This window comes from Chiloscyllium plagiosum, chromosome 10 (genome assembly GCF_004010195.1).
Source record: "Chiloscyllium plagiosum isolate BGI_BamShark_2017 chromosome 10, ASM401019v2, whole genome shotgun sequence".
Taxonomy (NCBI): Eukaryota; Metazoa; Chordata; class Chondrichthyes; order Orectolobiformes; family Hemiscylliidae; genus Chiloscyllium; species Chiloscyllium plagiosum.
This window is the reverse complement of record NC_057719.1, coordinates 86,461,054-86,476,681: the sequence shown is the minus strand read 5'-3', so window position 1 is coordinate 86,476,681 and position 15,628 is coordinate 86,461,054. Positions and strand designations below refer to the sequence as shown.

The window sequence follows — 15,628 nt, the reverse complement described above, 5'->3', positions numbered from 1 at the left end:
CTGGAGTGGGGGGTGGGGGTGAGGGTGGGGGGGGGAAAAGAGGATGACATGGTGACAGAAAATGCAACAGGTAAAGCTAAAAGAAAGGGAATGAACGGGACTGCATTCACAATCTGAAGATGTTGAATGCAATGTTAAGTCTAGAAACGTGTAAAATGCCTAGTCTGAAGATGGGACGTTGTTCCTTCAGTTTGCACTGTGACTCGCATTGGAGCATTGCAGCATGCCGGGTACAGACAACTGGGCATGAGAGAAGATGCAGTGTTAAAATAACTGGCTATGGGAGGGTTGGCATCATGCCTGCGTATGGATGGAGGTGTTCTGCAAAGCGGTCACCCAGTCTGCATTTAGTTTCTCCAATGTCGAGTAGGCCACATTGGGTGCAGCAAATGCAATAGACCAAAGTGGAGGAGGTATAGGTGAAACACTGCTTCAACTTGGAAAGTCTGTTCAGGCCCTTGGATGGTAAGCAGGGAGGTGGTGAAGGGCAAGAGTTGCACCTGTTGTGGTTATATGGGAAGGTGGCGTAGGAAGCAGGGTGGTGTTGGTGGGCAAGAAATGGACTAGGATGTCCTGAAGGGAATGGTCTCCCTGCATGCATTTTGTAGAGAGTGAAGGGAAGTAGTGTATGGTGGTGGCGTTCTGCTGGAGTTGTCTGAAATGGCACAGAATGATCCTTTGAATGCAGAGGCCAGTGGGATAAAAAGTGAGGATATTTTGGGGAATAAACTGTCCACTGTCATCCACTATGAAGCCTCTGACTCCCATTGCTATCTTCACTACAGCTCTTCACACTACACGTTATGTAAGGATTCCATACCATTCTCCCATTTACTTCACTTGCATCATATCTGTTTGAATGATGCCACCTTCACAACATGTCTTCAATCTTCCATAACCGCAGTTTCCCACCCACTGTGGTTGACAGGGCCCTCATCCGCATCTGACCTATCATCCAGGCTTCTGCCCTTGCCCCTTCCCATCACTCACAACAATGTGAATGGGTCCCCCTTGTCCTCACTTTTCATCCCATCAATCTCCATATTTAAGAGACAATTCTCTGCCATTTCAGACAACTCCAGCAAAACGCCACTAACAAGCACATGTTCCCCTCACTCCCTCATCTGCATTTTGCAGGGACTGTTACCACCGGGACACCCTAGTCTACCAACACCAAATCTCCCCCACCTCCCATGCCACCTTTCCATGTAACCGCAGGCGCAACACCTGTCCCTTCAGCTCCACCCTGCTCACTATCCAAGGACCTAAACAGTCTTTCCAGGTGAAGCAGCATTTCACCTGGACATCCTCTAATCTGGTCCATGGTATTTGTTGCATCCAACTCTAAGTAGCAGAAACCAAACGCAGACCGAGTGACCGCTTTGTGCAATAGCTCTAGTCTGTATGCAAGCATGACCCTGACCTTCCCATAGCCAGTCATTTTAACACAGCATCCTGCTCACATGCCCACTTGTCTGTTCTTGGCATGCTGTAATAGAACGTAGAACAATATAGCACAGGAACGGGTCCTTTGGGCAATGCTGCAATGCTTTAACAAATCACAGCAGAAACTGGGAGGAACAACATTTCATCTTCAGGCACTTTACAACTTTCTGAATTTATTGCATTCAACACCTTCAGATTGTGAACTCACTCCCATTCCTGCCCTTTCTTTTAGCTTTACATGTTGCATTCTCTGTCACCACGTCCTCCCCTCCTCCCTCCCCCATTTCTCCCCCCCCCCCCCCCATTCCAGTGTCTGTTCTTTCCAGTTTGGCAGTTAGACACACCAATGCTCTGCCATTCTCACATTCCCATCACTTAATATATAGCACCCTTACTCCCTCAGCACTCCACCCTCCACTGCTGCATAAAATGCTGCCCCCTCCACACTTCACATCAACTCTGATGAGAAGTCATCTAGACTTGAGATGTTAGCCAGATCTCTCTCTATGGATGCTGCCTGGCCCGCTGTGATTTCCAGCATTTTATTTTAAGTACAGATCCCAGCGTCTGCAGTAAATTGCTCATATGTCGCATTTAGATGTGCACTTGCAAGGCATACAAGGCGATAGGTCAAGTGCTGGAAAATGGGATTAGGTGGTTTTATTTTGACAGGCAAGGACATTGATGGGCTGAAGGGACTTTATCTATACTGTAGATCTCTAGGACTCTACAAGTGGACAGATTCCACACTTTTGCTGGCAAACTTTTCTCAACTCCTCTATTGCCTGTGATGTATGTAGCATTCTATTTGTTTAATATCAAGGACTGGATGAGGATATATTTCATCCAATTAAACATTAGGAAGATTGAAATTAATGCCTCTGATCCCCATGACAAATTCCATTCCCTAGCCAGTGACTTCTTCACTCTCCCTAACAGTTGTCTATGGCTGAATGACAACTCTTTCACTCTAGGGCTTTTGATTTGATACAGAGATAAGTTACTGACCCCTTGTCAGATTCTTCATTATCAAAATCATCCACATCCACTTCCATACTACTATCAATCTCTGATCCTGCCTCAGTTCATTTACTATTGAAACTCTCACACATAGCTTTAGTACTCTCTCTGCTTGAACTGTGCAAACAGACTCTTTGTAAGTTTCCGACCTTCCACAAGTTCATCCAAAACTGTACCGCCTGTATCTTAACTTGTACTACGGTTAATTCATCCCGCATCTTTGTGCTTGCTGACTTACATAGATGCCCAGTCCAACAATGCCGAATCTTAAAATTCTCGTTCTTGCTCCCAAATTTCTCAATAACCTTGTTCGGCTTCACCTTTGTACTCTCTAAGCTCTCCAGATGTTTAACATTGCTGTACTCCTCTTGCATCTTTGTTTTACCAGTGACAGCAGTATCTTCAAAGCTGGCTTACTTCCAAGTTCTGAAATATATTTCCTAAACATCTTCATCTCTCTCGACTCCTTTATGATGCTCCTTACAACTGATTTCATTGAACTATGGAAGACTCCAGAATCTTGTTACCTAATCCATAAAAATATTATGTAAGCAATCACTTGGTATTGCTCAGGGCAGTAATCTTCCGTAGTTCATAGGTGCTGAGGACAATTTTATAGTGCTACAACTTGTAAACCTGTTTAGCTTCAGCCCAGATTAGAAATGAAGCCAAAAACACACTATCAGAATGATGTCAAGAATGCTGCATACACGAACTAAGTCATTAGAGCACTTTCTTGTTAAATAACCATACCACATACAAGCAGCAGCATCTAAAGCACGCCTATTAATAGGCTTCAATAGCAACCCAACAACTTCACATTCTAGTGTTGGCGCATTTTATAAACAAAGAGAACAGATTAGATTGTGCTAACTGAATATCAGGAGTTGGACTACAATCAGAGGAAACCAACAGGTCCAAGATGACTGTGTGACTTAAGAATTTTCTCCACATCTCAGTCCAAAATGACTTACCATATCCCAAGATCCTTCGTTCTGGACCACCCAGTCAGGAGAAACATCATCCCTGCATCCTATCTATGTCTCCAATCTCTCATCCTCATAACACGCAGCCCTACACTTCCTCTGCTCCAACCCCAACTTCACCATCAAACCAGCAGACACGGGGGGGGTGCAGTGGTAGTTTGGCCCACTGACGTCTACACCCTAAAGCCAGGTGACAACTTGAAGACACCTCCTCCTACCATCCCCTCGACCATGACCTCACCTCCCATCACAAAACCATCATCTTGCAGACAGTACACAACCTCATAACCTCAGGGGATCTCCCATTCACAGCTTCTAACCTCATAGTTCGGGAACCCTGCATGCCCGGTTCTACCTCTTACCCAACATCCACAAGACTGACTGTGCCGGCTGACCCATCATCTCAGCCTGCTTCGGCCTCACCAAATTCATCTCCACATACCTCAACACTGTTCTATCCCCTCAATCCAGGAACTCCCTACATACGTTCGGGTCACCACCCACGCCCTCCAGCTCCTCCAAGACTTTTGTTTCCCTGGCCCCCAATGCCTCATCATCATGGACATCCAGTCCCCCCCATACACCTCCATCTGCTACGACCAGGGCCTCCAAGCTCTCAGTTCCTTCCTCTTCTGACACCCTCACCAGGACCCTTCCACAGAGTAATTTGTTTGGCTGAACTGGCCCACACCTTCAATAATTTCTCCTTTGAATCCTCTCACTTCGTTCAGACGAAAGGGGTAGCCATGGGCACTCGCATGGGCCCCAGCTATGCCTGCCTCTTTGTCAGCTATGTGGAACAGTCGACCTGCTGTAGTTACACTGGCACCACTCCCCACCTTTTCCTCCTCTACATTGACGACTGCATTGGCACCACGTCATGCTCCCACAAGGAGGTTGACCTTCATCAACTTCACCAACACATTCCATCCTGACCTTAAATTCACTTGGACCATCTCAGACACCTCCCTCCCCCTCCTGGACTTCTCCATCTCCAGCAACAGTGACCGACTCAACACTGACATCTTCTACAAACTCACCAACTCCCACAGCTACATCTTCTACAAACTCACCAACTCCCACAGCTACTTGATTACACCTCCTCCCACCCTGCCTCTAAGAAAAATGCTATTCCTTATTCCCAAATCCTCTGCTTCCACTGCATCTGGTCCCAGGAGGACCAGTTCCACCACAGAACACACCAGATGGCCTCCTCTTTTAAAGGCTGCAATTTCCCCTCCCATGTGGTTGATGATGCCCTCCAGCGCATCTCATCCACTTCCCGGACCTCCAACCTTGAACCCCATTCCTCCAACCACAACAATGACAGAACCTCCTGGTCCTCACCTTCCACCCCAACAACCTCCATCTACATCGCATCATCCTCTGCCATTTCCACCACCTACAAACGGACCCCAACACTCCCCTATCTGCTTTCTGGAAAGAACAGTTCTCTCCGCCACTGCCTCATCAGGTCCATGCCTCCTAACAACCCACCCTCCCCTTCTGGCACTTTTCCCTGTCACCACACAAATTGCAAAGCCTGCGCCAATTCCTGCCCCTTCACCTCCATCTAAGGCCCCAAAGGAGCCTTCCACATTCATCAAAGTTTCACCTGCACTTCCACACATCGTTTACTCCTGATGCAGTCTCCTCTACGTTGTGGTGACAGGACGCCTACTCGCACAGCGCTTCAGAGAACATCTCCAGGACACCTGCACCAACCAACCCCAGCACCCTGTCGCTGAACACTTCAACTCCCTTTCCCACTCTGCCAAGGACATACAGCTCCTGGGCCTCCTCCATTGCTACTCCCTTACCATCTAATGCCTAGAGGAAGAACACCTCACCCTCCAATCCCATGGCATCAACACAGATTTCATAAGTTTTCTCATTTCCCCTCTGCCCATCTTATCTCAGTTCCAATCTTCCAGCTCAGCACCGCCCTCATGACCTGCCCCACCTGTCCATCTTCCTTCCCACCTATCCACTCACTCTCCCCTCCGACCTATCACCATTATACCACCTCCATCCACCTATCGCACTCTCAGCGAGCCTCCCTGTCTCATCTCCCTCATTTATCTCTCCACTCCCTTGGTTCACAAGCCTCATTCCTGATGAAGGGGTTACGCCCAAAACATCAATTCGCCTGCTCCTCGGATGCTGCCTGATCTGCTGTGCTTTTCCTGCACCACACTCTCGACTCTGATCTCCAGCACCTGCAGTCTTTCTCCCGAGTACAGGCCTAGTCAACCCAATCTCCCCTTCTTTGATTCCTGGGATGACAGATTTGTCAATAATGGACTATTGCTGCATTTTCTTATGTCAAGTATATCTTTTCTTAGTTAAGATGATCAAAACTTCACACAATACTCCAGGAGTGGTCTCACCAAAACCCTTGATCCTGTAATTAAATACTCTTGCAAAGAAGGTCAATATACCATTTGTCTTCCTATCTGTTTGCTGCATTTGTCTGCATGCTGTCAGTGAATGGTGTACAAAGTTACCCAAGTCGTTGTGTACATCACACTTTCTCCAATCCATCACCATTTTAATAATACCCTGACACTCCATTTTTAAGTTCACACTTATCCACGTTATACCGGTTCTGCCCATTCACTCAATTTGTCTATGAGACCTTTTTACTTTCTATTAACCAGTCAATTCTGTGTTATTTTGTTGACAAACTTGGAAGTATTAAACTTGACTGCCTTATCCAAACTGCTGAAATGTATTATGAATAACTGGGGAACGAAGCATTGATGCCTGCAGTATACCACTTTCACCAACCTCTACTCCAAGTTAAAAAAAAGACTATTTATTCCTATTCTGCTAATCAATTTCTCAATCCATACCCAGTATACTGCCCCCAGTTCCATGTGCTTTGATTTTTGGACACTTACCTCTTTTCTGGAACTTTACATTAACATTTCTGAGAATCTAATTACATCTCATCAATTTGGTTCTTCCTGGTCTGTTCTGCTAGTTTTTTAAGCATGTTACATCAGCAGGTTTGTCAAATATAATTTCCCTTTCAGGAATCCATACTGGATTTGTGGAGTCCCATTGCATGCCTTGCCATTACACATTTTTAATAGACTTCAGCATTTTCTTTAAACCTAAGATTAAGCTAAAGAGTCTGTACTTCCCTGCTCCAAAACCAGAAATTGCTGGAAAGGTTCAGTAGTTCTGGCAGCATCTGTGAAGAGAAATCAGAGTTAACATTTCAGATCCTGTTATAAGTAAGGGTCACTGGACCCAGAATGTTAACTCTGATTTCTCTCCATAGATGCTTCCAGACCCGCTGAACTTTTCCAGCAATTTCTGCTTTTGTTTTTGATTTCATTTTTTTATTTTGTATTTTGCTGTTATCTCTCTCCCTCCTTTTTTTAAAAACAGTAGCATTACATTTGTTACCCTCCAATTTGTCAGGAGTGATCAGTAGTGACAGAAATTTTGGAAGATAATAACCATGCATTCACAATCTTCATGGCCACCTCATTTAGTACTCCGGGATGTAAATTCAGACTTTGGGAATTTATCACCTACTAGTCCTATTAACTTTTCCAGCATTTTTTCTTTAAACAATTACAATTTCCTTCAATTCCTTCTTCTTAATAGTTCCTTGCTTCCTTAGCATTTTTGGGAAGTTATTTATGCCTTCTTCTGCGAATGCTGAACTAAAGTAGTTGGTTAATTGCACCTATTTCTTTGATCTTCAATGCCAAATCGCCCATTTCAGACTTTAGGGGCCTGGCATTTGGCTTTACTAACATTTTCCTTTTTATGTACGATAGGCTGAAAATCTTCCTTGCAAGTTTACTGTCATTCTATTTTTCTGCTCTTCTTCAATCTTTTGGCCCTTTGCTGAATTCTAAACTCATTCCAAACTTCAGGTTTGCTAGTTTTTCCAGCAATTTTATATAACTCTTCTTTGGAACTAATACTATCAAGAAATTATTTTGTTAGCCACATTTCCTGTTATGTTCTTTCGCCCAAAAGGAAAGAATTACTGTTGCAATGCATGTAATCATTCCTCAAACATTAGCCATGCCAAATCTATGTCTATTTTTTTAATGAAGTTACTTTATCTACTACAATTCATCCCTCAAAGCTAAACAAAATAAATAACAAAGGTATAAAATTCTTGTTTCAAATTATGCTATTTCACTTTCTCGTTCTTTGAAGAATTCCATCATGTCACGATCACTTTTCCAAAAGGACATCTCACAACAATTATACCACGTCAAATTCATTCCTGATGTGGTTTAACCAGTTTAAAATGCAGATTAAAGTCACCTGTGATTATTACCTCTTGTTGTACGTATCTCTAATTTCCTGTTGAATGGAATCTCTACCTACTGGTTTGAGGCATATACAGAACAACCTCTTATCTGAATTTCGCTCTATCCTAACAAGATCTCACGGTCCCACAAAAGCATTATCTGAACAATCAGTTATCCAAACAAAATGCACTGCGCCTGTCTCATTCGGATAATTGAGGTCGTTCTACACTCAACGCACACTAACGTTTCTTCACTCCTTGTTGCTTTTCAGTTCCACCTAGACTGATGCTGCATCTGCATTTTCTGAACCAGTATCCTTTTTCACTACTGCACTGACTTCACTAACAATTTTTAAATAAATTTTTTTAATTTTTAAAAAAAATTTGCCTGTTATGCTTAAAGGTGCAATACCTTCTGATGCTCAGTTCCCAACCTTAGTCACCATATAGCTATGCTCTATAATCACAGTCATGCCATACCTGTTTACAATTATTTGTGTTGTTTATTTGTCTACCGTATTGCAAATATTACATGTACTTATCTATAATATCTTTACATTTGTCTTTTTAACATTTGTAGACATTTTTAGTATTACTGTACAGCCTTACGATGAGTGAGGAGGACAACAGTCAACAGTCATCAAGTTCCAGGTTCAGAACTTGGAATGAAAAAATGTAACATTCTTTCCAAAGTTGCACTTACTGCCTTACTCAATCAAAACATTGTCATACTCACATGAAGATAACACTTCAGTAATGTTGTATCAATGATCTGGAGCAATTTTTTCTTTGACTTGATGATTGGTGTCCCTTCCACCAGGGGTGACGTGGTAGAGGGTTCTGAATCATGCAACTGTTTTACCAAGTGAGTTCGTTTCTTGGAAGAAATGAAAGAATTATAAAAATGCTAATGAAGGACATGATCACAACAATGTTGGCTTTAAAACCACTGTGCGCTTTCCTATCAGATCACTAAATGCTTCATTCCACTGTTCCCAGTACCCGCTCACCCACATTAAGTTCTACACATCTTCTCACAGGTGGATATAAAGCACTTCAAGTCCAATGATATACACTAACACCAGGAAACATACCAATCTTCCCAGTTATCTCCAAATTTTAGGGTACTTACTCTACTGTATAAATAAGACCCCTGCACCTCCCACTCTGCCTGGCACAATTGCGTCAAGCATAGAATCCCTACAGTGTGGAATCAGGCCTTTTGGCCCAACAAGTCCAACTGACCCTCCAAAGAGTATCCCACTCAGACCCATTCCCCCACCCTATTACTCTACATTTCCCCTGACTAATGCACCTATTCTACACATCCCTGCATACTACGGGCAATTTTAGCATGGACAATTCACCTAACCTGCACATCTTTGGACTGTGGTAGGAAACCGGTGTACCCGGAGGAAACCCACGCAGACATGGGGAGAATGTGTAAATTCCACACAGACAGTCACCTGAGGCTGGAATCGAACCTGGGTCTCTGGTGCCCTAAGACAGCAGTGCTAACAGTGAGCCTTCGTACTGTCCATACTGAGCCACCGTGCCGCAAAGCAGCCTACTGATCCACATTCTTTTCAGTTGCTTCCCAGGTACATTTAATTTGAGCAGGTCTTGAGCTCACAAGCACATCCATTCACAAGAGGTTAGGTATAAGCCCTACATCTTCTACCTAAGTTCATTTAAATCTATTAGGTCAGGGACACTTGGCACGTTTACCTGTGTCAAGTAGTCTATAAGTGCTAAATGTGCCTTCTCCAGTTCTGCAGTGGATAACGTGGGAAGAGGATTTGGGTACTGAAGCTGTTTCCTGTAGTCAGCTGGCAACAGATCTGGATACAGCCCAATTACATGAGTGGGATCTGCAAAATCAAATTCAAGAAAGATAATGAAGAGCACACAGTGAATTTAATTCAGCTCTATTTGGTAACAAAAACTGTCCAAAAATTGTAGCAGAGATAGATCATCATCGAGTCATAAAGATGTATAACAAAGAAGCAGGTCCTGTGGCCCAACTTGTCTATGCCGACCAGATATCCTAAGTTAATTTAGTCCCATTTGCTAGCATTTGGCTCATATCCATCTAAACCCTTCCTATTCATATATCTATCCAGATGCTTTTTAAACATTCTAATTTAGCCTCCACCACTTCCTCTGGCAGCTCAGTCCATACATGCATAACCCTCTACATTAAAAAAGTTGCCCCATAGATTTCTCTTAAATCTTTCCCCCCTCACTTTAAACCAAGTCCTCTAGTTTGGAAATCTCTCATCCTGGGGAAAAGACCTTGGTTATTCACCCTTTTCATGACCTTCATTATTTTTGTAAACCTCTATAAGGTCATCCATCAGCCTCAGACTCTCCAGTGAAGATAGCCCCTGTCTACTTAGCCTCTCCCGACAGCTCAAACCTCCAACTTGCCAACATCCTTCTAAATCTTTTCTGAAACCTTTCACAACATCATTCTACAGCAGAGAGACAATAATTGAACGCAGTATTCCAAAAGTGGCCTAATCAATGTACCACGACCTCCTAACTCCTATACTCAATGCACTGACCAATGAAGGCAAGCATACCAAGCATCATCTTCACTATTCTACCAACCTGCGACTCCAGTTTCAAGGAAGAATGAATCTGCACTCCAAGGTCTCTTTGTTCAGCAACACTCCTAGGACCTTACCATGAAGTCCTGTCTTGATTTGTCTATCCAAAATGAAGCAACCCACATTTAGCAAAATTAAACTCCATTTGCCACAGGCCCATTTAATCAAGATCCTGTTGAACTCTGAGGTAACGTTCTTCACTGTCATATTTTGCATTTACTCAAACTCAGTCATGTGTTTCATGACTCTTCAGTTTGCAGATAATTTCAGAAGGAAACCATCCCTCCAGTTTCTTGAGAGCATCACATTTTTAGTATTACCACTTTCCACTGTATTCTCACATGGTGACATTAAAACAATCATAGAGCTGTTGACTCCAAATTGCTTTCAAGAACTCCAAATACAGCACTCTCTTCTTTCACCTCTTCAACAGAGGAAGCATTAAAATACAAGTTCAGCATCACTGAGCAACAATTCATGCCTCATGAAATTGTTAACTGGAATGAAATGAAAGCAATAAGAAATATTTTATTCTAGAGGATATCAATGGTCTTTTCTTTTGAGCCTCAATTCTTTACTGCACTGTAAATACGGTTGGCCCAAGTTTTAAACAATAAAGCCACTTTGTCACCTGTGCCAAGCTTCGCGAAGACCTGCATGGAGTCATCAAAGCGTTTTTGGCAAAACAGATTGAAAGCAAACAAGTTCTGAATATGGTGGATCTGCTGCCACTTATCGCTATCGGAGTCATCTTTCATTTTCTGAAACAAAAACAGCAACTCTTCAGACAAATACTCAAAAATGGGTGGCCTGACTTGATAAAACTGTAGATGTTATTGAATATCATTCCTATCAATGGCATTTGAATAGGTGCTATCCCATTTAGTAAAGAGAAACAGTACGAAAAGTATTTAAAGTAATGACAAAAAAGTCCATCCTGGCATCAAAATATTTTCCACCATCTTGCAGCATGCAAATAGAAGAAGTTGTAAATGGCAGCTGCTAGACAAAGAGACTGCTTTGTCTAGCCTTTCAAAAGAGGGAAGCTGCTACCTAAATTGTCAGATTTGTCACAGAATTCTAGTAACTATGAATAACTTTATAAAATAATTTTATATTAGGGCTGATATTACAAACATTACAACTATTGATAGAAATTAACATCCTTTCTAATCTTTTGCACTAAGGTTAGGAAAGGATTATAAATTGCATAACAGAGTTTGGAAAGTCACTAGTAATAAATAAATAAATATATGATACAAATGGAAAATGTTTGGGAAGGCACTTTACAGTCAGTATTAAAATGTGGAAGTGTGTGTGGTGTTGGAAAAGCACAGCCGGACAGGCAGCATTCTGGAGCAGGAGAATTGATATTTTGGGCATAAGCCCTTCATCAAAAATGAGGCTTGTGGGCCAAGAGGGCTGAGAGATAAATGGGAGGTGGATGGGGCTGAGGGAGGAAGGTAGCTGGAAATGCAATAGGTGGATGAAGGAGGTGGTGAAAGTGATAGACAGGAGAGGAGTGTGGAACGGTAGGTGGGAAGGAAGATGGACAGGTAGGATAGTTTAAGAGGGTGGTGCCAAGTTGGAACTGGAATAAGGTGGGGGGGGGGGGGGGGGAGGGGGAGGGGCAAGAGGAAACTGGGGAAATCCACATTGATCCAATGGTTGGAGGGTCCCAATGTGGAAGATGAGGCTTCCCCAGACATCGGGTGGTTAGGGTTTGGCAATGGAGGAGGCCGAGGACCTGCATGTCCTTGGCAAAGTGGGAGGGGGACGTAAAGTGTTCAGCCACAGGGCCGTAGGGTTGTTTAGTGTCGGTGTCTCAAAGATGTTCTCTGAAACGATCCGCAAGTTGGCATCCTGTCTCCCCAATGTAGAGGACACCACATCGAGTGCAACAGATACAGTGGATGACGTGTGTGGAAGTACAGGTAGATCTGTGTTGGATGTTGAAGGCTCCTTTGGGGCCTTGGACGGAGGTGAGCGGGGAGGTGTGGATGCAGGTTTTGCACTTCTTGCAGCAGTGGCAGGGGAAGGTGCCCGGAGTGGAGGGTGGGTTGGTGGGGGGGCGTGGATCTAACAAGGTAGTCAGGGAAGCAGATATGGGTGGGAAGGGAAATATATCTCTGGTGGTGAGGTCTGTTTGTATCATCCTCTGCCATTTCTGCCACCTACAATGTATCCAGAGTTTTGTGGGGTGGAAGATGAGGACTTGGAAGGCTGTGTTGCCCCTGTTGCGCTTGGATAGGTGAGGTTCAAGGGTGAAGGAGGATCTAGGCTTGACCATGAAGTTGCCAATCATTGATCATGTATTGAAAGAATTGGATGTGTAGATCAGAGAGGATGCGGTAAGCACTGAGGTCTCACTATTGTAATGCAGCATGTATTCATATCCTGTACTTTATTAAAAAATAAGAGTTTCCTAGAGACCTCTCCCATGCTGCACTGGCAAGGAGCTCCAAACAAAGATTTATTTGTACTGCTGAACATGGGACTCAGACTCCTCTTTAAAATCCCTCTTCAACAGTAACAGTTCAGGGGCTTTTATAGGATTTAGAATCCATAAGTACACTACGAAAGGCCAGCATTCACATGATTTCAATATTTCACAATGAAATCTGTTGCATTTATTGTAAATTAAAATAGCTACATCCTTTAAATGAGAACTTGTCTATGCATTGTGTGCAAGAGTAAAACATGTTAATTTTTATGCCACTGCTGATTAATAATAAATACATTTACAAGTTGGCACTATGAAAACAGAAGCAGTTGAAGTATTGCCTCATTATCTGCAGCTTGAGGATGAAAAGATTAAACTATGTAAAATGCTAAATTAGTTAGGATTCAGTTATAAATGAAGCAGCTCAAAATGGAAAGTGGAAGAGAATTAAACAGCTAGAATTTAAATTTCATGGAGGAAAATCAGAAGGCATGAAAAGTAATAGGAGAAAAGCCAAAACGTTTCAAAGTAAGAGAAAAAGAAAGCATTGAATTACAAGGAAAAAGGGAATCCATGAAATCTGAACTGGAAAGGAAAGGGTTTGATTACACGGACTGGAAGTAGCAGGAAGCCTTGCCGACGGGTCATATTTAACTTGGGGTTTTGATTTGGCAACATATATCTAATACTTCTATTCAACAGTGAGAATGTTAAAAAAGTTTTTGTCTTATTTCAAGTTCTCAGAGATCTGAGGAGTTGAGATATAAAAGTAGACTAGAACTACTGGGACTTTTCACAACAGCGTAGGAGGTTGAGGGGTGACCTCGTTGAGGTTTATCAAATCATGACAAAGGTCTTTTCCCTAGGGTGAGGGAGTTCAAAACCAGGGAGCATATTTTTAAAGGAGAGAGGAGAAAGATTTAAAAAGAACATGACTGGCAACATGTTCACACAGAGTCATTAGTGTTTGGAATGAACTGCCAGAGTAAGTGGTGGATGCAGGTACACTTACAATGTTTAAAAGACATTTGGATAAGTACATTAATAGGAAAGATTTGGAGATATATAGACAGATATAGACATAGTCTAAGACAATGGTTGGTGTGGACCGAAGAGTTATACAGCATGGAGACTGACGCTATAACTCTATCTGCATCCACAGACTGGTGTCGTTATTCGAATCAGAAAAATCTGTTCACCCTCTTTTCTCCAAGCTGCATTACCTACACATGCCACTGCACTGAATTGAATGTATTGATCTGTCTTATCTGTTCATTGTCCATATCTTTCTGGAATATGCCTTACTAAAGAATTAAAAAATAAAATTAATTACAACCAGAGACAATAAAATACATCCAGTAAAAGTTATGTGGAATAGTCTAGTATCTCTATTTCACATCTCTCAACATGATATAGAACATATTTTTTAACCAATGATCCTATTAAAATTATTTGACATGATACTGCAAAACTGCAGCCAGAGGTTGAGATCATTTCATCTACCAAATGCAGGAAGAGACATAGAGCATGATTATACATGGAGCTTTTGGGGTAATTTCAGAAGATATGCAATTGTGAAAGTAAATGTTGTAAATACTTACAGCAAGCTGCAAGGCCAATTCAAATTGCTTGTCCTGGAGAAGCTGTCGGATCTGAGTTGCAATTGAAACTGGTACCAGTCGCCATACAAAGTGATTGCTAGCCACATAAACAATATTAGGCCTGGGAAGTGGAGACCAGAAGGAGAGAAAAAAGGGCAAAGAGATCAAGACTGGATCATTCATTACACCTCTCCAGCTAACTGGTTTATCACAAATGACTCCAGGTGACCACTATTTGATCATTAAATTATTTCTGTAAGAGGAGGGCTCTTGGAGCGCAATGGTAGCGTCCCTGCCTTTGAGTGAAGAAGCCTAAGTTCAAGTCCCACATGCTGCAGAGATGTGTCATAACATCTCTCAACAGGCTGCTTACAAAATATATATTTTTGAGAGGTGTTGAGCAACTTCTTAGAAAGGGAAGAGCAGATCAGGTGGAATCAGCTAGGTATTTGCATGCTTCTGGTGCTCATTACTTTGACAAGTTACACCATTCTTTAAAGCAAAAACGTACACCATCATAATTGTGTCAGTAGTGGTAGAAATAAACAAACATTCAGGCCAGTGTTTCTCTTTGATTGCTAAAACAATGCTGATCTTATGGCCGAGTGGAAAATGAAGATGGCTGAAGCAAAATAAGACTCTAGGACTGCCCATGTTGCGATACAGAAGGATGACATCAATGTGGAAATAAAAGATATACTTAATTACTGATTCATATGAATGTGAGATGATACAGTGGGTTTAAAATACAGTAGTACAAACAAGCTTCTGGAACATACAGCCAAGGGATAATAAGTAGCCCTTATGTTATCAGAATAATTTATATTGTGCTGTGTAAATTATTGGTTCCACACTATAAGAACAATATTGAGGCTATATAGAGTGGCATGTGTATCTCACTATTTCAGCTGAATAACATGCATTCTTCAGATAACAGTAACACTGAGCACAAACATAAGCATTGCAGTCTGGCGGACACGGAGGTCCTCTGCCATATTAAATACTGCAGGCTGTTAAAAGAATAAAAGGTACTGTACATTAACTAAATTAATCATGTACAACAAAACTATGCAGTGCACAACAGAACAGTACTATAAATTAATGTTTTAAGTTTATAGATAATACATATATTATATAAAATTCTGAACAGGCTTGACAAGGTGCACATGGAAAGGATGATTTCTTTTGTGGATGAGTCCAGAATTAGGGGGTAGAGATTAAAAATTAGAGAACAT

The 15,628-nt window shown here is 42.3% G+C and overlaps 1 protein-coding gene across 2 annotated transcripts in view; it reads right to left on the bottom strand.

Moving 5' to 3' along the window:
* vps39 (VPS39 subunit of HOPS complex) overlaps positions 1–15,628 on the bottom strand; it is a 114,178-nt gene that overhangs the window by 50,086 nt on the left and 48,464 nt on the right. For both annotated transcript variants that reach the window (XM_043698294.1, XM_043698295.1), the window contains exons 10-13: positions 14,394–14,514; positions 10,981–11,110; positions 9,466–9,608; positions 8,474–8,614 (exon numbers count right to left, since the gene is read on the bottom strand). In XM_043698294.1, the coding sequence (XP_043554229.1) occupies positions 8,474–8,614; positions 9,466–9,608; positions 10,981–11,110; positions 14,394–14,514 (535 nt within the window). The remainder of the gene's footprint in view (positions 1–8,473; positions 8,615–9,465; positions 9,609–10,980; positions 11,111–14,393; positions 14,515–15,628) is intronic.